Here is a 24996-nt window from a genome sequence, read left to right on the forward strand (position 1 = left end):
TTTGAGGACCATAGCCCAGCTTCTACCATTAAGTCTCTACTCAATTAGAAATCTAGGGCCTTAATTAATTAGATCAAATAATAGGGCTCAATCTAATAAAATAACCCATAAATTATTAATCCACATATAGCCCATACTTTAATTAAACATATTATTATTTAAATATGTCTAACAGATTTTTCTTCTTTGTTCCCGCTCCATTTTCGGTAGGGAGTGGAGTTGAGGTCAAGAAATTCTCGTTTGAGATCTGGTCCATATAGAAAAATTTTCTCGATTTTTTATTATTAATATAAAATTAATTAGAATTTGATATCTATATTGTAATTGTAAATATTTTATGTTATAACTTATAAGTTAGTATTATTATTGTTTTATTTGTTTAAATGACTCTGAAAAACATTTTAGCATTTTTATTGTAAATTTAATTCAATGAGTTATTACATTATGAAATTAAATTTAATAAACATATAAAGACTAATGAAATTAAGCTAACACATAATGTATATTATATATATTTTACATATTATGAAAAAATAATAAACAAATATTCTGACGGTTTTGGGGTCAAAGAAGTCGGGGACCCAAATTAAATTCCCATATTGACCCCATACTTGGTCAAATTGGGATTCCTCGACTTCATGAGAAATTTTGTCATCCCTAGTCATAATGGACCAATATGCTAGAAAATATGTTTTGTTATCCACAAATTCTGTAAAGTCTAGAAGATGATTAAGGTTACTCATTCTAGTTTAGACGAAAATAATTTCCTGTGAATGGTGTATTTTGTAACATAACAACAATTAACAAAGCACCAAATAAGCTTCTTTGAAAAAAACACAAAGACAAATAATTGTTTCATTTTGGAATATATCTCCTACAGTATATTTTCTCGCATGGACAATTATATGTTGTAATGTCAGAAATTTCTATGAAAAACAACTTGAGTATATTTTTTTTAAACAATGTAATTCTTCACTTTTTATATATATACAACCCTAATTTTAATTTGTATATGTATATTTCATTTACAACGTTATAAAACATGTTTGTTGTACGTAGTTTTCAAATATTACTCTAAAATGGGATGAGATGTAAAATACAAACACGAAAATAACTCAACATTATACTATTTTTCAAGCAATCAAAACAAAACTTAGAAGGTATACTAACAAAAAGGAAAATTGTTTATACTCTACTCTTCATCTTTTCTAAAGTTAAAAAATGGTTTTCCCCACCTACTTTTATTCCATTAAAACATTACTTTATCAAATACAATTACTTTCTTAAATTAAAAATGCTTTCTTTTTTCAAATTTTTTAAAAAATTATTTTAAATAACATGCTTGAAATATTTATAAATAACTGCACAATAAAATATTGCGATAGATTACTATCTGTATCTAGTATGATATAAATAGATATATAATAGTCTATTATAATCTATCCCATGGACAATAAAATTATAAGAGGCTGTTTGGGGTGCTGAGATGATATCGGATGTGGGGAGTTCTGATGTCTGGAAAGTTGGGTTTTATGTCCTAAAACTCGTATTTTGTAAATAATAAAACGTACTCTGAAAATTCAATAAGTTGTTATTGAATATATGTATTGTTTATTTTGTTTTAGAAATCCAATAAACTAAAAAACTCATGACTATTACATGAGTACTTTAACTTTATGTGGAGACATAAAAGTGGATCAGGTTCGAGTAAATAGTCAAAATGATCTATAGTATATGAATGAGGTTGAGTGTCTTATTCTGGTAACACTATTGGATGTGACCCACTCTATAGTTGTTACAAGAAGTTGTAAAGTGCTACAGACGATGTGATCCTAATTTGTACATGTTATGATATGAGGAGTAGGGGCATCTTGTGCAATGAGTTTGTACAAGATCAGACCACGAAATCAGTCACTCTTACTTTATAACATTGTTTACTATTTAAGACTGACTATTTCAAAGCGATAACCTAGGTAACTTGACCTTAATCCTGAGCTAATTATGAACTCCTGTTTATTCGAGATTATCCTTAGATGCATAAGTGAGGGTTGGCTCAATAGCGTTAGCTCAATAAACCTCTATTTCAAGGGTAAAACCAGGTAGATAATTAGGGACATAGTGTGCAAGATGGAATTCACTCCTACCCGCTTTTAGGGATAGTAGAGAGGTTGTTCCCTTAAGTGCTGATTCAAAGTCTTGAACAAGGGCCCTACCCTCTTATTGGAGAAACAAGAGGTAATCTCGGGGTAAAACAAATATTTGACCTAGCCGTTATTACGAACAACCTGTGAAGGGTTAACTTATTAATCATGGTTATATCGAGTGGACATAATATATCTACAGGGGAGTGCAACTATAGGGTTTAGTGGAGTGACCCATTAGTTAACTAATGTGGTTAATTCGGTGTAAAGAGTTTAGTCAATTAATCTCGGATCGTTGGAGCCCATGATCTTCCTCGAGGTCCCCCTACTAGCTTGTAAATTGATTAGTTTTAGAGTAATGTGATAAGTTAATTTGAAACATTCGAATTAGAATTAAGGGAATTAGTAATATGAGACATAATTACACATTTAATTTTGTAATTAAACGGAATTGGAGAATTTAATTAATATTTAAATATGATTTAAATATTAAATTCATGAAAGTGAAATTCGTGTAAAGATTAATTTAATATTGGATATTTAATTAATTAATTATTAGAACGTTAATTTATGAAACTAATTTTGTAAAATTAATAAAAGTTTTCAATTTTGAAAATCCAATTGATTTTTAAACACAAAACTTTTGGAAAGTTGGATTTCTCTGCTATCATGAAGAAATTCACTCAAAACCCACTTGACTCAAGTTTCAATACTTCAAGCATGAGTTGCATTTCATTAACCATCTTCATTACATGACTAGAGAAGATGGAAGTGGAATTGAGGCATGCATCAATTGAGTTTTTGCTAAAAAAAAATTGAGTTGAAGAAGTTGTTCTTCAAGTAGGTTGTTGCAGTGAGTTCTTCTCCAAGTTCTCTTCATTCAAGCTTATTTTGAGTCTCACAACTCAATCTAAAACTCCAAGAGAATAGTAAGGAAGATCTTGAGGTGGTTCACAACGATATTTGGTGAAGTTTTACAGCTGATTTCGAGATTAAAGAAGTTCTACAAAGGTATTCATTGAAACCTTTTTATTATTGTATGAGCATGCTTTATTTATAGCCAAAATTAATGAATTAGAATGCTAATTGGTATTTGTTGCTTCCGTTGCATGCTGATATACTCCTACATGGAGAGTTCTGATGTCTGGGGAGTTCTGATCGAATATGAACGATCGAGTATGATTGAGTATGTTCAAGCACTGAGATAATATACAATATATGGAAGGAAAATGACGGTGAGATAAGAAACACATTCTGAAAATGAGCCTATAAACTATTAAAATATAGGATAATGGACCTTCAAACACATATAGGATGTGAGAATATATCATCTCATGTTGGGTCCTCAAATAGCCTCTCTCTATATATATTTTGTTCACTCTCTTTATTGGAAAACCACTCTTTTTTATTAAAAAAAAGAAAAAGAAAAATCTTTTTCCTTTCCCGAATTCTCCATTCTCCACATTCAAATCCTTCTCCGCTTTGGGGCTTCAATTATCAAACCAAAAATCGAAGCAGAAATGAAGGTTGAAGATTGATTGATCACTGTAACAAGATCTTCGCCGGCCCGACGCCATCCCTTTGACCCTTCCGTAAGCTCCGTCTCTTGTCGCTAGCTTGTTGATGCCTGTAATTCTACAAGTTGTCGATTTCTTAAGCTGCCCAAGCAATTTTCTGAAATTTTGTTCTATTGGTTCTGTGATTTGAATCTGTTTCTCCCACAATGTAACAATCACGTTGCTCTTACGTTATTTTATTCTTCTTTCCCTTCGTAAATTTATAGTCAATGGGTTTTGCCTTAATTTTCCGTTGGGTTGGTTTTCTGTTTGATCGTTCGTAATTGCGGTTCTTGTCTAATTACAGGGATGTCGAGTAACTGAACCGATCAGGGGAATCAAAACTAGCTTCTCTTTCAATTTCGGGTTTGATGGCTGTACAGTGGTTACTGTTATGCCATGGCTTGGTTACACTTCTAGTGGTGGTTTCTTTCCTTTGTGGTCAGTGGCCTATCTTTGAGGGCACTCCCATTCAACGTATTCACCATTTTCTCACTTCTGGCGCCTACGATTATTTCTTGTAATTCTCTGTCCTTTTATCTTTTCACTGTTTCCTTAATGTCAAATGTATAAATTTAGTTTCTAAATGCTGTATTCATTTACTCCCGAAACGTATTTAAGTTTTAATTATGTCATTGTGTTGTTAACATTGTTAACTAAAATAATGGTGTGAAATGTATATTGCACAAGATCAGACTAATTTGCATTACCAGAAGAGTGGATGATTAGACAAAATAGAGTAACATGGTCAAGAGGAAGGGTTTAATGTATTGATTTAAAAAAGTAGTTCAAGATCTTTTGCCATTTGCCTATCATGTCGAATAAAGTAGTTTTTCAAGTACTTTATTAGTTGACGATGCTAACAACAAAAACTATGCAACGATCGTGGATTGGCTTAGTGATCAGTAAGAGCCTTGAGCTTAATAAAGGAGATAGAGAGAATGAGTTCAATCTATGATGGCCACCAACCTAGGATTTAATATCCTATAAGTTTCCTTGACACCCAAATGTTGTAGAGGCAGGCGGTTTATTTATCTAAGTGTTTGTAAGCTGGCTAGAGCACTTGCGAATATTAAAGAAAAAAGAAAAGAAAAAAAGAACTACACTAAATTACAATCCAAAATTTAGAGATGTAATTGCAACATTTTGAGGCATAAATACAACATCGAAGTTCATGAACTAAATTTATAATTTAACCATCTGTATATCTATTTTGCCGACTATGTAGTGTTATGCTAAATTTCTTCTTCTTCATTTTTTTTAAAAAAAAATTATAATTTTTGGTTCAAATGCAGACGATTTGTAGGGTATGTATTTGGGTCAAAAGGAACTAATGCAGTTCTGGCGGTCGAAAGTTTTTGCTGCGACAGACCTAATCCAATCCTTCAGGTTTATAAATTATGTACTTTTTGATAAGTTGAAAGAACCAGATTTTAATACACAAGCTGCTGTCATAACGTTGTTGCAAAGTTTGGATCATTGAAACTTACATATGGTTTAGATTCATGTTTATATTTAAGAAAATCATAATGGGTGGCGAAGCTGGTTTCCATATTTTCCAATTTATTACAAAGAAAAATAATTTGTAAATAGTTTTTCCTTTGTATACAACTTTTGTATCATTGATAAAGTATAGTACTGTATCATTGAAATGTCTGTTACTTATGAAAGAAAAAGTATTGTACTGATATACCAATGTAAAATTCACCACTGACATACCTAACGTAAAGTTTATTACATATGTAGATAAATTTTATCATTTATATACCATTTATGTGATTCAGATACATTATTGTCAAATCTATTATGAAATATATCATTGATATACCATTTTTGTATCATCAATAAAGTATATTACTGATCTACCATTTTTATATTACTGATAATCCCTGATATAAAGTACATCATTGATATACATGAATTGTTGATTTATAAGTTCTAAAATTTGTGCCACTTGTATGTAAAATTTTTATCATGTTATAAATCTGCTATTATTTAGGCTAGATGTGCTATTATCGCAAACACTTATACTTGTGCTTAGTTAGGAGCTTATGGCTTGGGTCATAACTAATATCTTTTGAGTTCACATCAGAAAATATTTTCTCTTGTTGCTGAGTACTACTACTAGTTGTGGCATTAGTATGTCTAGTGTGTTTAACTTGTTTATGTAATAAATTGGCCAGTTAGGTTACGAATGAACCATGAATTATGACGAGACGGTTTGTTGGTGATTTAAAAACTGTCATATTTTTTGCTGGGACCATTGATGATCATTTTCTGTATGTATCAGGAAAGAGATGTAGAACATTATTAGTGTGCTATCTTATTGTCCAAGTTTCTAAAGCTCTAGCATAAATATATTTCCACTAACTTCTGAATATATTTAGGAAGGATTATCCATTATGTCATCCTTAGAAGTCTATAACAAGTGATAGTGACTCCAAATTCTTGTCATATTTTGAAATGCCTATATAAGAAAAGTTAACATGTTTGAACTTGAAATTTTGTACTACTTGTATCCAACTCATCCTTCAATATGCGATGGTCAAATTGAGGTTACAGATAGAAGTTTGGGTCATTTGATTTGTTGTCTGAACCCACAACCCTAATGTACATGATAGGATCTATGTAGTACAGGAAGAGTTTGCATTTAGGAACAAGAAGAATTGATCCTCAAATATGTTAGGAACCAAGGTAGTATGGGCTACCTTTGTTCCTCATTGGTTAGAATGGGATGGCCAATGTGGTACTAAAGTAGTTTGGCTCTCTCACCTCAATAGCTGGATTTTGGATTGTGGTTCTCCAAGCTGCTTAAGTACCTAAAATGATATTAGAGTTGGTTGTCGATGTTTCAGAGAGGAGCACCGGTGGAGGTTTCTGACCGGGTGTTTCCTAGTGAAGTACCGTCGGTCTAGCCACGGGATGTTGGTTTTCCTGAGATGGGGTATTGTTAGGAACCAAGTAGTTGGGCTACCTTTGTCCCACATTGGTTAGAATGGGATGATCGATGTGGTACTTAAGTAGCTTGGCTCTCTCACCTCAATAGTTGGCTTTTGGGGTGGTTCTCCAAGGTGCTTAAGTACCTAACATTAAAGTGACTTTACATTTGAAGTTGTTTACACAGGAGGTCCTTGATTAAAAGTGACTTTAGTTAAACTTCCCAAAGGTGTTGACATCAGCATAGAAGCTGATGAGTTGGCTGAAATCATTGTAAGACAACAATTTGAAGCTGTTTACAATTCAAGGCTGGTAGTGGTAAATATGTCTATAGTAACTTAGAAATATAGGTGAATGAAGGGTAAAAATGAAGGAGACCTCTTGTGCACTTTAGGACGATTCAGTCTCTGATTGGGATTGGCAGCACAAAAGAAGTTTGGTACTGCAGAGTACTCAAGTAAATTGGACCTGGTGCTTAATGTACTATTATTTCTTTCACACATTTCCAGTTCCTTTAATGTGTCTGACCTACCTGACTACTGCTCACTAGATAACTTAGTTGCATCAGCATACAACTGGAGGAGTTTCTTTAGAGAAGGAAGAGGGTTAGAAATAGATTAAGGTTCGGTTATTTATTTAACCACAAACCTGTTTCTATGACTACTGCAGAAGAGATAGCAATTAGTTGTATGTTATCTCTTATATCTTGGCTTTTTAATAGCTATACACCTTACTGTATTATCTCTATCCAATTCCTACACATGGGCTAATTTTTCATCATTGCCATTGTAGCCATTGTAATGAAAAAGTTCCTTGTTTCAATGCCATTAGATTCACACCAAAGACAATAGCTACTCTAATGGTGTTTCAATAGGTTCTAATAATGGTATGAACTTTTAGGTCCCGTTTGGTAACCATTTAGTTTATGGTTTTTTTTTTTTTGAAAATTAAGCCTATAGACACTACTTCCACATCCAAATTTCTTCCTTTGTTATTTACTTTTTACTAATGGTTTAAACAACCAAGCCAAATTTTGAAATCAACAAAAAGTAGCTTTTAAAAATTTGTTTTTGTTTTTAGAACTTGGCTAAGAATTTGACCATTGTATTTAAGAAAGATGAAAACCATTGTAAGAAATAGAGAGGAAATAGGCTTAAATTTTTTTTAATGGAAGCGGAGAAATAGGCTTAATTTTCAAAAACAAAAATGAAATGGTTATCAAATGGGGTCTTAATGTTTAACAAAGGGGATAGTATTATTATATTATTATTTGAAGCAAGCAACAAACTGTTCGGTAAAAAAGAAGAAAAATGTTCAGAGATACAATCCTCCAAAGGGAGAGAATAAAAAGAAATGAGAACTGGAAAAACCAAAAATAACAAGAAATACAATCTTCTTCAACCTAAGCAGGCATACTATTGTGCTCACTACTCCGTTTCTTTATTTTCCTTTCATTTGATCATTTTTTTCTCTTGCAGGTTATATATCTTGCTATAATCGGGGTTACCTATTACATTATTACAATGTCTACATTCAAATACGTCCCTGGTTATTATTTAAGTGGAATTCATAGGTAACTGTCCTAAAATCTGTACGCTTTTTGTTCTATAGTTGCAGTACTTTGCAAGCAGACTTCCATCTTGAATGCCTTAGGCGTTTTATGTTCTTGCAGGTATACAAGCTTTTTGGCTGTTACTGTTGGTGTTCTCCTCTTTCTATTAACCAGCTTTTCTGATCCAGGGACAGTGAATGCTGATAATGTAACTCGTTATCTGTCTGCTTATCCATATGACAACATTATTTACTCTGAAAAAGAATGTTCAACTTGCAAAATTCCAAAGTAAACATTTTTAAATACACGCTTAATAATTTAATAATGTGCTCTGGCTTGTAATTATAATAATTCTTTTCCCAATTTTTCATTGTCTCAGACCTGCTAGATCCAAACATTGCAGCATATGTGATCGTTGTGTTGCCCGCTTTGATCATCATTGTGGATGGATGGTTTGAATCACCCCAGACCCCTGTTTTTCACTATTTCTTTGATGGTGTCTTTTGTATTGTCTAAATCATTGAATTTTGGATTTTTAATACTTCAATGTTTTTTCATCTATGCAGAATAACTGTATAGGGGAGAGGAATACCCGGTATTTTATGGCCTTCCTTTTGTGGTAGGTGCTAGTTGATTCCGGATCATCTACAAAGTTGTTGGATGTAGTCAAATTTTGAATCTGGTGCTTAATGTTTTCATGAAGGTCAATTTTCTAAGAATATTTTAAACTTCATTTTTTTTCAAGTAAATGAAGTTGAAAAAAAGTTGTCTTGCCATGTTACATTATCTTTCACTTTTTGGAATTTGAACGTACTGGTCATTTCATTTCTGAAACGTTAGATACTTGCAATATTATGTTTCTGCTATGTTAGTCTTCACGAGTCTTTCGATCACTATGCATTTTTTCAATGTTTCATGTCTTACAGGCATTTCCTTCTTTGTGTATACGGGACGGTTGCAATTGGACTAGTTCTTGCTGGACAATTGAAAGAACTAAAAGTTATTCATATCTTGACGGGTATATGTTAATTTACTTTAGTTTCTTTACTTTGTCTTTGGTTCATGCAAACCTGAAACATGGAAATTCGTTGCCATATATCTGATGCAGTTTATTATGGCATTGAAAATTCTTTCTCCGGTCTAGCTCCTTATGTCATACAAGTATGTACTTTACTCTTTTTTTTTTCTTTTTTTTTTTTATGGGTTAAAACCAAACAAGTACTTTACATTGATTCTTTGTTTATCTGATTTATTTGCTTAAATTGTGCATTCTAGATAATTATTGTTGTTTGGCTTGCAACAGTGGATTTTGAGCTCGTACAATACTCAACTACTACTTATGGTGTTTCTCGCGATAGTATGCCTGCTATTAGGAGGCTTCTTTGGTTACCATGCCAAACTCTGTCTTACAAATACTACGACAAATGAGGTGTGTTACTATTTTCTTTCCTTTTGATCTTTTCTTTATTAGGATGGAAAAAACTTTTTTATGATTGACGTCCAAAGACTTGGTGGCTTGATTTACCCATGGTTCCAAAATGAAACTCATACTTAATTTTAACTAATTTCTACTGAAGATTGAAGAACTGGGATGCACGTGGCTTGTTTGTAAGTTTTTGTGACCATTCTGTACTTTGATAGAAATTCTCAAATGACGAGGGCTATATTGGGAGGCAGTATCCATCCATAAGCCTTTGGAAAATTAAGTTTAAGTTTTAACAGCATGCTCAATAGGCAATCATGGGAGATGAGCCAAATTCAGCCTTGACCTTTCTCTAGAATAGGCTCCTAAAAGGCAGAGGTGCAGAGCGTTTAGAGTTGCCATTCAAGGGGAATCTAAGATTACTTGATTGGCTAGTACTCAAAAGTACAATTGAAAAGGTTGCCATCTAGGATCAAAGAACCATCAGGCATCACAATTAACTCCCAAAATCTTGGTCTTTTATTAAGTTATTTATTTTGTATTTTTATTTATTTGATTTGATTAATTAATTATTTTTTATATTATATTAAGGTTGGAAATAAAACCAGAGGCTGGTTTTTTGATAAGATGATCAAGGAGTTGCTTCATCCTCCTTTTCGTGATAAATGAAGGTTATTGTAGCATGTTGGAGTGTGCACTATTGAGTGTCTGAGAGGTCCCTAAGTGAACTGTGGTCCTGTATTGTATTAAGATTCATTATTTTTCTTTGGGCTTTGGAGGAAAGGAACGTTAGATTTTTTTTGTTGACTGGAGGTTCTTTTTCTAGGTTGCCTCCCTTTTTGTGGGTTCTTCTTTTGTAGGTCCATGTATCCTTTCAGTTTTTTCTTAATGAAAGTTCGGTTATCCATAAAAAAACAATAACAAACAAAACCAGATGCCACGAAAACCACAACTCTGACCTCTAAGAAGCAAACGGCTGAAGGGGAGCCCATAATGAAAGTAAAAATTAAAGGACAAACGACAGTTGGCGCTAGAGATGCATGCTTCTCATGCTTAAAGATCTCCACTAAACCCCAAATTCTTTTAATTCTTGGTCAGCATCCGAGTAGGCTCCAATCAACCTTATCAATCCATGAATAGTTTGTTGACTTTTTTCAAAATTATATTTTTACTGAATATTTGTTCTAACAGAACATTATTTTAGACATAGTTCTCAAACAAGTATGTTTCTGTAGCTTGTACTTTTGCTTCAAAATTGACTTCCTAGTGTTTATTGACACCTTAAAACTCACCATATTGTGTGATTTGTTTTGGGTACTGCTAGACTTTTAAGTGGCAAGAGTACATTAGCTGGCAAAGGAAGGTAAATGAAGCCAAGGCAAGTGCAGCAGCCTTAAAAACAAGCATGGATTGTCTGAGTTCTGAAAGAAAGCCTCCAGAGAGCAAATGGAGAACCATTTTTCGTAGATCTCCACTCGAACAAGTGCAGGTTGTCAAGAATAATACTTACGATCGAGGATTGTTATACAACATTCATGAGGTCATTTTACCTTTCTCATCAAGACCATCATTTTCACGAAGAAAACCAAAATCTGGCTGAGACTGCTGTAAATTAAATGTTATGTGAACTGTGTTGTTGTTTCATTCAATGTAAAACATCGATGGGTTGGTCGGTCATGCTGGTTCTTCAGCTTTGAAGGTCGATCGCTTGGTTGATCAGTCTTGGCGGAGGGTGGCCCTCTCGAGATTGTACAATTTCATATGCTCTTGATTTTTGCATTTCTTCATGGCTTTGTGGTGGTGTGCCTTATTGACCTCCTAATTTTTGGTTTTTACGAGTATGTTGTGAAATTTTAGATGTTTTCTTTTCTAATGTAAACTAATTTAAAAGAAGTTTTGATTTCTAAGCAATTTGTGAGCTTTCGAATGACATGTAACAACTATCTTAATTAGCCTGTTGAAATTATTGAGAATCAAGATAATATGATTTCTTCTCAAATGTCACTGACAATTCTCTTTTCGTTAAAAGAGAAACACCAAACAGAAGAGTTCTTTTTATTGTTTATAATATAAATTTTAGGAATTTATTGAAAGATAGCCGTGAAGACCAATTTTAATTGTACAATATTTCATTACAAATGAAATGCAGTAATGCCTAACTATTTGTTGCTGGGATTTATAATTTAGGCTAAATTATAGAAATACATTAGGACTTTATCACTTGCTTTGAAAATTATTGTTTTTCTTCTAAAAAAAATCATTATTCTTTTTAGAGTTGTAATCTTATCTTTGATCCTTTGTATCTGTTTCGAATTTACTTTTAAAGTAGAAATATTTTAGCATTCAAAATGAAAATCAAGACTTTAAATGGCTGGAATGTGTGAAAGATTAATGTTAATATTGAAACTTTTTAAAAAATAGAAATGCTCTTCAAAACAAAGGAATTCTTTTTTATATATAATTTAAGTATAAGCCAATCTATCTATCTTGTTCATTTTCCTCGTGTCATCAAAACTCCATTTTCCTTGTAACTTGATGTTGATTTACTTGGGAAAAAAAAAAAACTATATAATTTGGCCATATCCAATTTTAGAAAAGTATCCCTTCAAATTTCAAAAGGTTTATTTTGATCTTCAAACTTTTATATTTTGCAATCAGCTTTTGCCTTTTTTGACTTTTAGTTGTTCGCGAATTTTGAGAAACAATGTCATCCCCTTTGGCCTTGGCCTCATCTCTCTCTACTCTCTCAATAGTCGACCACTTCACATTTGGTGATTTCGTTTTTTTGGTATTGCTTTTGTTGTCCCTCCTTAGGGTTCTTAATTCTCATTTTCAATTTTATTTGTGAGAAAATTTAAAAAAAGAAAAAAGAAGAAACGGATGGAGTTCTTAATTTGAGTTTTGTTTGTAGGATTGAATTACTTAGTGGCGCCTTAAGTTAGTTGATTAGGTTGGTTTGGTTTATGAATAGAGTAGATCAGGCCGGAGATTGACTAACTCGAATTTTTAGATTAGTCTAAAAAAATTCCAACCCTATCCAACCCAATGTATATACAGGTTGAGTATCAACTACTATTAATCTATTTTACATATTATAGTTTAACAAAAAAATGAATATAATTGAAATACCGAATTGGTCAATTTTTTTTTATCTTTTTTTAAATGTAATTATGTATTTTCAAAAGATGAAATTCAAAATCTAGATGCTCTGAATAAACATGGAAAAATATATTTTTAAAAAAGATCTTCCAATTGGATCACATAATAAAAAATATATATATCAACGAATATTAAATCCATAGTCATATGCTTAACAACTCACTTCTTTAAAATTTTCAAAATAAAAAACATTTAGGAAAAAGAAAAGGAAAAAAAAAAAAAAAAGTAGCCGTTACACGCCGAGTCATTAACGGTAAAGAGCAACGTTCGACATTTTCAGATACTCTCCCAACGGCCAAAAATCTAGCCGTTGGGCATCCCACCCCCCTATATCTTCTTCTTCATCTTCCCAATTCCGCCATTACCAATTCTTCCAAAGAAACTAGAAACAAACCCAATCGAAATTCTCCACTCTGCATAAGAATCAATTCTACAAGAGAAAAACATAAATGGGTTTCTCCATAACCGCAAATCCATCAACCTCAATGAGCCGATCCCATTACCACACTCACAAGCTCTTCCTCTACACAAATTACATCCTCCTCGGCGCCGCCTCGAGCTGCATTTTCCTCACTCTCTCTCTGCGTCTCCTCCCCTCTCTCTGTGGCCTCTCTCTCATCTTCCTCCACATCCTCACCATCGCGGCTGCCGTCTCCGGTTGCGCCATGGCCGCCGCTGCTTCGGCTCGATGGTTCGGTGTCCACATGGTGTTCACCGTCCTGACGGCGATATTCCAAGGATCGGTGGCGATGTTGGTGTTCACAAGAACAGGGGATTTTCTGTGGGAGCTGAAATCTTATGTTAGAGAAGAAGATGGGGCTGTGATTTTGAAATTGGCTGGTGGATTGAGTGTGGTTATGTTTGTTTTGGAATGGGTTGTTCTTACTTTGGCTTTCTTTTTGAAGTATTATGCGTTTGTGGAAGGTGAAGGGAGTAATAGTAGCAATGGTGTGGGAATGAGGAGTGCTAAAGTTCAGCAGGATGAGGATTTGAAAGATTGGCCATGGCCTTTTCAAGTTTAATTAGGTTTCTTTTTTAGTGTATTTGTGATTCTTTAGTTGGAATTATATAATATTTGTGTATGTGGGTTGTTTTTGTTGTGGGTTTTGAGAGATATGTGGAAATTTCTTAAGTGAAATGTTGGTGAATTAAGCTTATAATATGATGATGCTCTGTATTATGTGATGACTCTTTGTTCTTGGGAACTCTGTTTTTTTCTCTCTCTCTCTCTCTCTCTTTCTGTATTTCTTCTTTTCTTCCTGTGAGTAAAGGTATATGGTTTCTAAAAACCGAAAATTAAAAACTATTAAATATTTATAAATAATTACTAAAAATTTATTATAAAAAAATCCTGGAAAAATCAAGAAACTTTGCAATATACTTCAAAATAATAATTATGTAGAATTATTTTTAAAAAAAAAACTTTAAAAGGATTTTTAAAAACCTCAAAAGTTATCATTTGGAAAAATTCCAACAAAAAATTTAAAATAAGAATTATTTTTTAAAATAAATAATTACTAAAAATTGATTATAAAAAAATCCTGGAAATCAAGAAACTGTGCAATAATTACTTCAAAATAATAATTATATAGAATTATTTAAAAAAAAAACTAAAAAACTTCAAAAGTTATTTTGGAAAAATTCCAACAAAAAATTTAAAATTAGACCTGATTGGACTTATTTATAAAAAAAAAAAATATTCAAGAGGAGATGGTTTTTCTTTTAATAGAAGAACCATTTGCATTTTGGTAAAAAGAAGAAAATGATTAATTTTTAAAATTTAAAAATATTAAGTTATTTTTTTTTATTCAAATAACATCATTAAAAAAATATATCCAACAAGAACCGACAAAAGTCGTACGGAAATAAAATATATGTAAAATTTTAAAGAAGAATTTTTATAGGAAAATGAAAATAAAAAATATAGTGTTGAGAGTGGGATTTGAACCCACGCCCTTTCGGACCAGAACCTTAATCTGGCGCCTTAGACCAACTCGGCCATCTCAACTTTTGTTGACAAATAATAATTTTATATTTATACTATGTTGAAACCAAAAATAACTTTCGCATTTCCTCTTTCTTGCATTTATACAGATTTTTTTTTTCAATTTAGTTAGAGAAGATGGCAATTTTTAGAAAAAGTTAATTTTAAAACCTAGTACAAGCGTAATTTTGAAGTTCGTTTAAGAGTAATTGTTTTAAATAGTAAAATAATAGGAATTATTTTGAAATATAAAAAAAAGTCATTGTGATAGATACTAATAGATCTACGTTAGTGATAAATGTTTGTAGGTATCTATCAGTGACATTTTGCCATATTGTAAATAAGTTGGTTCATTTTCTTATATTTTGAAAGCAACTATTGGTTTTATCTAATTAATAGGAGCCTAATTGATAGACCATTCAGATTATGTTATATATTTTCAGATTCACAGAATTTAGTAAATATGTATTTGATAGGCAGTTTAGATTCTGTTTTTGAAAATTATGATATTATGATATTACAAAATAATAATTATATATAAATGTTAACATAAAACAAGTTCATATATTAATTAGAAATAGTTTACATTCAACCTAATATATTAATGAGTAATTATAATTACTTTTATGGTTTATAAATATATTTTCAAGTATATTTTGAAAAAAATATTTAAATTAAAAATTAATTTTTGAATCTATTATCAAACACATATATGAAAATATGAAATACAACTCTAGATTCTCTATCTGTTGTTTCGAAAATTTATTTTCAGATCGCCTACAATCAGATCTGCCAAAACAGAAAAAGTACAAACATTAACTTCTTCTCTATGGTAGTGCATTTTCCAACCGTCAACATGGAAATCACATTTTTTTTAAAAAAAATATATATATATCTTATTTTAGTCATTATATTTTGAATCCTAAATTTTAAAGAATATCTTTATTAGTTTCTAAACTTTTAAAAAGTAATTACTTAGGTCCATACTTTTTTGTTAGTTCCAAAATGATCACACAACTTATATTTTTGGATAACTAAGTTGCTAAATAAGTTAGCCACTCTAAGGCCCGTTTGGATCAATTTAAGAAAAAAATGATTTTTAAAAAAACTCATTTTTATTTAAACACTTTTGGCAAAAATTATTGAAAATATATTGAGTGGTCGACAAATAATCTATTTTTTTTTTCAAAATGACTTATTTTTTAAATTAAACACTTGAAATGTATTCCAAACACACAATAATATTATTTTGATTAAGAAATTTCTATGATTTATTTGATATACCAAATATTAATTTTAATAATATTCAATTTGTTTAATTCCAAATCACTGTTATCTAAAATCAACCATCTCATTAATCTCGTTTTTTTTATATTAATAATAATATTACTATTTTTTTTAACAATATAAACAATAATGTTACTTTGAGATTAAGAATTTTCTATGATTGATTTGATATACTCAATATTAATTTTAATAATATTCAATTCGTTTAATTCCAAACCACTGCTTTTTTAAAAAGTTGTTGGAAACTTATACAAATATATATATATTAACTTTTGACTATTGTAAATAATATTCAAAGTTCTTTAGGATGTGGAAGTGTTTGAATTGTAGACTGAAAGTGCATTTTCTTGTTTGAATTTGATTAATAAATTTGATTATATATACAATTTTCTTTATTCATGACCAGAAGAAGATCCTTATTATGCCTAGATCGATCATGTTGAATCACATAGTGTCTACGATCGTCATGCCCTCTTCAACTTGATAGTTGGCCCTCCTCTGCATAGTGTATATCCTCACCATGGTGTCTGTATGTCACGTACTGGTCATGGACATCTGGACGAACATGTGAAGTTTGTCCTTCTTCCATACTTAGAGTACTAAGGATTGTTGGAAATAATTCAAATGTTGAGGCAGATTGCATCATGGAAGTATATGTAAAATGATTAAGTGAGGTTGTTGGATACTCATTCTGAACATTAGATCGAATAGGAACATCCTGATGTCTTGCTGGATCACCTTGTTCGTCCATTGGAACATCACCATCGAAATATCTCACTCGATATATAGAGGTGAGTCTACGCAAGGCCCTTATAGCAGATAATGTCAAATTTGGAAAATTGGCCTGAAAAAGAATTAAATAACAAGTTAATGACTTTAAAATTTATTTTGGTATGCAATGAAGAAATAAAATCAAACAATTCTAGTAAATAATAAACTCATACCAACAAGTGATAAGATGCTCATTTTGTTATATATCGCCTGCTTGTAGTGGAATACCCTTCACTATATTCAACCCCAATATCTACACCATTAGTAATATGAGGTCCATTAACAACCAAATTTTGATGATTTTTCCAAATAAAAATTTGAGGAGCCATGCAATCCAGTCTCGCTCATGCCTACCTCTTAGATTGTGTGAATGAAGTCGAACATCTGTATTGCAAGGTTGAGGAATTTAGGTGATACAACTCCACAAAAAAAAAAAAAAACAAAAAACAAAAAACAAAAAAAACAAAACAAAAAACATATGAGTGGACATTTGGATGTCCATATCTCATTACCATCGAGACAATATGGCGGCATTAGTTGGATGAGATTATTGTATGGCTCCCAAATAATCTGCATGCATATGTGTCAAAATATGAATGAACCGAAAGATTGAAACATTATTAATATATAATATATGAATGAATGTAATATTACTTGGCTAGGCACATGTATATCCAATATGTATTTATACTACAATAGAACATGTGTTAGTGCTCTAATTATAAAAAAAGTTGTCATTCCATCTGCAACAATCACAAATTGAATATTAATTATTAGTATTTCATAATGAAGACAATAATAATGAGGTAGAAATGCTTACCCTATTGCAAGTGGCCTGTCACCCAAGTTATTCTCATATCGGTGGAGTCGTCGAGGCACTAAAAGAGAAAATCGATCTCATGCCCAAATTTGCAGCAATAGAAGTGAGTCTGCAATGTCTTTGCCTTCTATAACTGCACCTTTGCATAGTTGCCTATATAACCATGCAAGACATCCAACCCCTAACTGTACGTCCCAACAACATCAAAATCTACTAAAAGAGGAAGATACATTAGGTGCACTCTACTATTGGATTTGTCGGGAAATATCAATCCTCCAATCAATATGAGAATATATGCTAGAGCATATCTTGAAATTCCTCTTCATCTGCATTATCTGGTAGATGGGCAAAGTTGTTGAATTGATCAGCTAACCATGGTAAGCTAAGACGACCCCCTTAAGAACAACGTCATTCGTTGATACGCCTAAAAAAGCGACACAAAGTTGTTCCCAGTCATAATTTAGTGACTCGATCAATGGTCTTGCATTAATCGGGAGTCCAAATTGGATAGTTACATCTTGCAGTGTAATCATACACTCTTCATGCAACATGTGGAAAGTTTGTGTCTCCTATCGCTATCGTTCCACTAGTGTCGTTATCAGATGCCAGTTTAGTTGTATAAATTTGATACAGAAGACTTCATAGAATCCTGCAGCTCGTAGACAATTCAATATACAAGGGTCTAAGTCTTCTTGTCTTCGAATAACAGCCTCTCGTCGTTGACAATGCATAGCATCAATATGTCTGTCTTCCCAAACAACTTCGGATCTATGACTATGCTGTAAGTATAAAATTGAGTCATTGTATGGTCCTGTGGTAACATCCTTGTCCATCGGAATGTTTAGTTGCACAATGTTCCCAACGAGTTATTTTCTTTACTGCATACCTATGACAAATACGACAATTACATAGAGTACCTCTATAGTTAGTAGGAACACGTGGGATAACTAAAATGTGAATAATTTACCTTGTGAAACACTTTTCAGGTTCAAGAGCAATCTCTATTTTTACACGACGAGCAGCGAAATAAGCAATAGTTCGGTAGAATGTTGCTTGGACTAGTGCAGTAATGGGTAGCTTTCTAACTCCTTTTAGAACAACATTTGTACTTTCAGCTACGTTCGTGGTTAACCATCCATAACGATGACCACTATCATATGACTGTGTCCACTGCTTAGGATCTATGAAAGCAAAATATCGTAAGCAATTAGGGTTTGCTATTTGAAGTTCGACCATACAGTCATTAAACTTTCGAACTTGAAATTTCGATCTTGTATTATACACCAAGCTCTCAATAAACCATTCTTATACTTGTTAAAATTACTCGCCACATGTTACGAGCAGAATATGTGGTGTACTCCTACTCAGACATTATTAAAGTTTCTGACGACAGATATAATGTTTTTGTGTCTATATGAAATTAGACACATTCCCTCCCTTCCATGCATCACAAGATTCCATAAATTTTTCAAAAATCAATCTCATGAATCAGCACTTTCCTTCGATACAATAACGTATGCAATTGAATAGACGTGACCATTTGCATCGACTGGGGTAGCTATCAATAATGTTCCTTCATACTTTCTATACAAATAGGTTACATCAATTTGAAGTAGCGGTCTATAATGCTTGAAACCCTCAATAACAGGTCTAAATGACCAAAACACGCTATTGAACATGACAATCCTATCATCACAATCCACCTCATTTAGCCTTTAATAGATAACTGTATCGGGGTTTGTGATTTATAAGATATTTATCCATCTAGGCAGCAAATTATACGATTCGATCCAATCTCCGAATATCTTAGCGATTTCTTTTCTTCTTCCATCTCACACTTTCCAATAACTAACGGAATAGCCATATTTTTTCAAGATAATATCTTGTAATGTTTTGACATCAACAAAAGATTTTTTTTAACTATGCTGCTTACCTCAGACGAAATTAGATTTGAGTCCAATTGATTGTGATCCTGACTCAGTCTTGCATACACATACAAATGAGGACCATTATACTGTGTAGTTTCAAATTTATCGTGTTTTTTATGGCAGACAGCGGAAGTCTCCACATGGAACCGTTGTCATATCTTTTACATCTAACATCACATATTGTTTTCTTCAACTCAATGATTTCAAAATTTTGATGTTGAATGATTGAATAGCTCTTCACTGCATTTTTTTAAATCCAATTTCGAATTGAATATCATCCCCTAAGCAAGGAATCAAACCCCATATTACTGTCTCCCTCCGTTGTCGAATCGGGTACAATGCTCATGTCGTTCAGGTTTATCTCAATAATAGTTCCAAGGACTTCATGAATACCATAAAATTCACTTGGTAGTTAATCTAGATCGATATCATCATCATCTATTTCAACTTCTTCATCGTTTGTGGCAATAGTTGTGTTGCGAAATCGACAATTAAAGAACACAAAAGGAACGTAGAGATAGGGAAGATCGACACACATATATACGTGGTTCACTAACAGTGTGTTAGTTACGTCCACGGGTAGAGGGAGAACAATATTATTTGAGAGAATGTTTTCAGAAATTACATCAAAACGGCGCCTCTAGGGTCGAGACCCCCGTACTTGGTTGTTCAAAGCGCCAGCAAATAGATTCAAGGCATTTCAACAAGTTGGATCACAATGCTCATCCTCCACATTATGACTTTCCAACTCAATAGTATTTTCAATTTCTCTCGTTGAGATTGGACTTGGGACACTGGGTTGGGATATATACAATTCAACTCTATTTGAAGGGTATGGAGCATTTCTTATCATGAACCATACATCAACTTCACTTCGTAATGAGATAGGAAAATAGAAAATAGATCCCGCTACATAACTACCATATCTAAATATTACTTCTACCTCATAATCTCTATATATGGATAATGCATCACATAATCTATCAATTAATGTGTTGAAGTCAACTTGATGATGCATGTCTAACGAAGAGATGGTTGCCTATCATACTCTATACCGTTTGGTCCATTAACAATGTTTCCATGCATATAACATAGAAATCCCACAACGTCTATTGTAGTTTAGCCAATGCAATTTGATATTTATCATAGACTATGTAAGTATATATTAGGCCAACTATATTGAAAAAATAATACACTCAAAATGAAATTTTCATTTAACCATTTAAAATATTTAATAGTTTTTGTTTGAACATTTAATTAGGCCAACTATATTAAAAAAAAAAAATAACTTTTTGGTTGTATTCATTCCAAACATTTGAACTTAAGTTCACAATGAATTCATTTGTTAAAAAATATTTTGTTCGAATAATGGGTTGAAAATGAAAGTATATGTTATTAAATTAGAATTTTTCTCAATATTCAATAATCCATCATTTCAAATAAAAGTAAATAACTATATAACCTTTGAATGATTGATTGTAGAATTTTTCTCCAAAATAATATCCACTGTAAATAAAATAAAAAAAAATCAATACAAATTTATAGACATTTTAGATACTTACATTTTTGTTTAATTGGAGAAATAAAACGTCCCATCAACCTACTATAAAATAAATTCTCCAATTAATCCACTATAATATAATACGTCCATATTTCTCCAATTAATAATAATATCCACTATTAGAAAAACTTATATTTTTTTGTTTTGTTTGTTTGTTTTTGTTTGTTTGTTTGTTTGTTTTTTTGTAGTCTATGTACAATTACTTTAGATGTTAGAAGTGTCTAATAAATCTATAATTTTTTTTTTTATAGTCCATCTAAGAAGTTTTTTTTTTATTATTATTTTTTATAGTACATTTGATTTTGAGTTTATTAGGTCATTGATTTATTGAAATTTTAAAAAAATTTAGAACCATTTAGAAGTTTAATAACCTATTTTTAATAGTTAACCTGAACATATATAACCCAATGGTAATCACATGTAATTCTCCTTATGAGAAACTATGAAATTAACCCACTATAAGAAAAATTATCAGAATCAATACGAAAAAGTTATTCCACTATATATATATATATATATATATATATATATAAGCAATACAAAATTATTAAAAAAAAATAATTTTTTATTAAATAACAAAAATTTATCAACTTACGAAAAGAAAAATGTTGCACCTTACCAAAAAAAACTTTGAATGATAGTTTGTAGAATTTTTATCTGAAATAATATCCATCGTAAACAAAAAAAAAAGTACAAGATTATCAAAAATTTAATCTTTTATTAAATAACAAAAATATATCAAATTGTCAAAAGAAATATTGTACTAAAACAAATTAAAAATGTGAAGATGGTGGAAATTGCGATAGCTGTTAAATTTAGGGGAGAAATATTTTAAAGATGTTAAAAGAATGGTTGGGGAGAAAATATGAAGGAGTTGGAAGACTGGTTCTTGAGAGTTAGGAGAAAATGAAGGAAGAAGGTGAAGGAAGTGAGGAAAAAATGGGTAGAATTTATATTGATATTGAAATGGGAAAAGACAAAATTAAAAAGTAACTCAGAGACTTACGATTAACGAGGCGCGACAGGTGTTTAGAATGATTTGACCTTTCATTTTTTTTCAGTTTATGTATATGAATTTCAGAGAAGACTGGAAAAAAAAATATTCATGAAAGAGATGCATTCGGATAAAGACAAAAAAAAAAACAACCAAATTTTCCTAAATAATTTGAAAACTCCCCTTTTACCTAATTAAAACCTAAAACAACCCTATTTTTCTAATTAACCTGTTTTCTTCCCCTCTCAAATTTAATTTTTTTTTCCTAATGGAGAAGGTCATAATTATAAATAGATCATAACATTTATGTAAATAATGAACTCATTAAACCACTTATAAGACAAAGAAGAGAACAAAAAGACATTCGACTAAGGATGTAAAAATCCCATCTTCCAATACTATCATCGATTCTCCCTAAATAACTAAGGCCCATCAATCAACCTATCCAGCCCAACGGCCCAAGTCCACTTCATTTTGTTCAGAAAAAAATAAAATAAATAAAATGAAAATTGTTAAACCCTAAAGCCGCCTCATTCATTCCTTTACCCTCCATCTTCACAATCTTGCCTTCTCTTCCTCTTACCAGTTCAGTTAGCACCATTCCGCAGCCTCCTCCGTCGCTCTCGGTACCGCCGCCGCCGTCGCCGTCTCCACAACCCTTCTTCACGGACTTCCCTACCCCTGTCTCTTATACACATCTAGATGTGTATAAGAGACAGGTTCAGTTAGCACCATTCCGCAGCCTCCTCCGTCGCTCTCGGTACCGCCGCCGCCGTCGCCGTCTCCACAACCCTTCTTCACGGACTTCCCTACCCTCTCTTCGTCTTAGGTGTTCTCTTTATTTCCCTATCTTTCATTTTCAGCTTTCATTGCTTACAATGGATGAACCACTGCAAGCTTTAATTCTATAGCAACTGATTTGAAAATCATTTGTCGCTTTTTCCAAATTTGAAATTGGATTATAGTATTTTGGAATTCGATAAGATACTCGTTTGTAGTTCATGGGTTATTTTACTCGAAATCTTTCTGACGTTCCCAGGAAGGGCGCTTCTGAAGTTTATTCTGATTATTTATGCCTTCAATTATGCTGCTCATCATGTTGATGGATTTATATATATGTGATCACATCTTATCTAGATTTTGTTGTTTAATTGTTGTTTTTTTGGGTGTTTTCAGTGTGAAAACGCAGCACAATTCCATAATGCAGTCGATCGAAGCCTCCACTTCTATGGAAGTAGAAACAATTTCAACTCAAACAAAAAATGTAGTTAGCACATTGCCACCAAAACCACAGTTTGATCCTCTAAAGCCTCATGAGATGAATGATGGTCGAGTTCAGTTCCGAAAAGTCTCCGTTCCTCCACATCGATATTCCCCTCTTAAGAAAGCATGGATGGATATTTATACCCCAATTTTTGACCAGATGAAAATTGACATCCGAATGAACCTCAAGGCCCGGAAAGTCGAGTTGAAAACCAGAGCAGACACACCTGACATCAGTAACTTGCAGAAGTGTGCAGATTTTGTTCATGGTTTCATGCTTGGTTTCGATGTGATTGATGCCATTGCACTCTTACGGGTTGATGAACTCTATGTGGAATCTTTTGAGATTAAAGATGTTAAAACGCTACGAGGCGAGCACTTGTCTCGTGCCATAGGAAGATTGTCTGGTAAAGCTGGTAAGACAAAATTCGCCATCGAAAATGCCACGAAGACAAGAATAGTTATTGCAGACACCAAGATTCACATATTAGGATCCTTTGCAAATATCAAGATTGCTAGGGATTCTCTTTGCAGCCTCATTTTAGGGTCTCCTGCTGGAAAAGTTTATTCAAAACTAAGGGCAGTCACAGCCAGATTGGCTGAAAGGTTTTGATCTTATAGTAATTCATGTGAGTTTCTCTTGATTAGTGATTTTTGCGTACACCAGTTGTTTGATGATGAGTGTAAAACTTTGTCGAAAAGCTTATGCATTGAAGTTTTGTCCGAGATACCGTTAATCAATCGATCGATTTTCTCAAACTGGGTATCAGGTGATTGGCCATTGCTGGTGTCGTTTTAGGTTCGTATGTTGCAAATGTGTTGATTGATTGGAGTGAACATTGATATCCATTTGGGTCTACTTTAAAAGTGTGCTTCATTTTATGAAAGAAAGAGGGGAGTTCAGCTTTTTCTGCATAACACAACTGGGTTTCAAGTTAGATTTTTCATTTAGTCATTTGGTTTGTTTATGGAAGTTAAAAAATGCAGATGATTCAAGGGGTTCGATTAATAATATTTTGGGCTTACTGTGTTGCAAGAAGGTGGATGCAGTTGGAGCTATTTGTGGACTGACTTTTTCTTAGGCATGGGAAAAATGGTTAGAAATAGCACTCCAAATTTTTATTTTTCAAAACTAGCGACCTTTTTACTAGTTTTGGGCCCTTTTGTCTATCGCTGGTGAGATCAACCACCAATTTTAAAAAATTATTTTTTTAATTATTGATTGTTTTGGGCCTTATGCTATTTTTTTCAACTATTATATAATTTTTCCAATTTTTATACTAAATCATATATATTTTTAAATTTTTTACAAATTCAGTCATCTTTAAAATATTTACAAAACTTTTCAAATCCTCATTCCAATGTCTGTTACCATAACTATATGAATTTCTAAATTTCTAAATTTTCAAATAAATTTACTAGTTATCCAAACAATTTTCAAGTGATTAATGTGTGATTTTTAAAATTTGAGAAAAAATCAAATTTTGCAAAAAAAATAAGTAAGATAGGAGAAATATATAGAACCTTAATTTGTTCGAGACATAAATTGGGATTTGAAAAATTATATAATTGTTTAATATAATATTTGGTAAAGATAATTGAATTAAGAGAAAAATTGAA

General features: G+C 32.1%; 3 protein-coding genes and 1 non-coding gene across 4 annotated transcripts; 3 read left to right on the forward strand and 1 right to left on the reverse strand.

The window, feature by feature from the left end:
- The first annotated feature begins 3538 nt into the window (after positions 1-3538).
- On the forward strand, positions 3539-11539 carry LOC120090514 (probable protein S-acyltransferase 17). The gene is made up of 11 exons (XM_039048229.1): positions 3539-3733; positions 4005-4217; positions 4993-5086; positions 8113-8207; positions 8307-8474; positions 8566-8638; positions 8753-8805; positions 9113-9204; positions 9295-9347; positions 9490-9615; positions 10934-11539. Exons 2-11 carry the CDS (start codon positions 4069-4071, stop codon positions 11207-11209), a joined length of 1179 nt encoding a protein of 392 aa, XP_038904157.1. The 5' UTR covers positions 3539-3733; positions 4005-4068; the 3' UTR covers positions 11210-11539.
- A 1580-nt stretch (positions 11540-13119) lies between these two features.
- Positions 13120-13973, forward strand: LOC120090516. Its single transcript, XM_039048231.1, has one exon. It carries the CDS (start codon positions 13218-13220, stop codon positions 13788-13790), a length of 573 nt encoding a protein of 190 aa, XP_038904159.1. The 5' UTR covers positions 13120-13217; the 3' UTR covers positions 13791-13973.
- Positions 13974-14695: 722 nt separating this feature from the next.
- TRNAL-AAG lies at positions 14696-14776 on the reverse strand. The gene has a single exon. It is a non-coding gene; the product is annotated as a tRNA-Leu (tRNA).
- A 7868-nt stretch (positions 14777-22644) lies between these two features.
- Positions 22645-24294, forward strand: LOC120090515 (RNA-binding protein pno1). The gene is made up of 3 exons (XM_039048230.1): positions 22645-22698; positions 22833-22942; positions 23290-24294. The coding sequence occupies exon 3, from the start codon at positions 23315-23317 to the stop codon at positions 23987-23989; it is 675 nt and encodes a 224-aa protein (XP_038904158.1). The 5' UTR covers positions 22645-22698; positions 22833-22942; positions 23290-23314; the 3' UTR covers positions 23990-24294.
- Positions 24295-24996: the final 702 nt, after the last annotated feature.

Source organism: Benincasa hispida, chromosome 11 (genome assembly GCF_009727055.1).
Source record: "Benincasa hispida cultivar B227 chromosome 11, ASM972705v1, whole genome shotgun sequence".
Taxonomy (NCBI): Eukaryota; Viridiplantae; Streptophyta; class Magnoliopsida; order Cucurbitales; family Cucurbitaceae; genus Benincasa; species Benincasa hispida.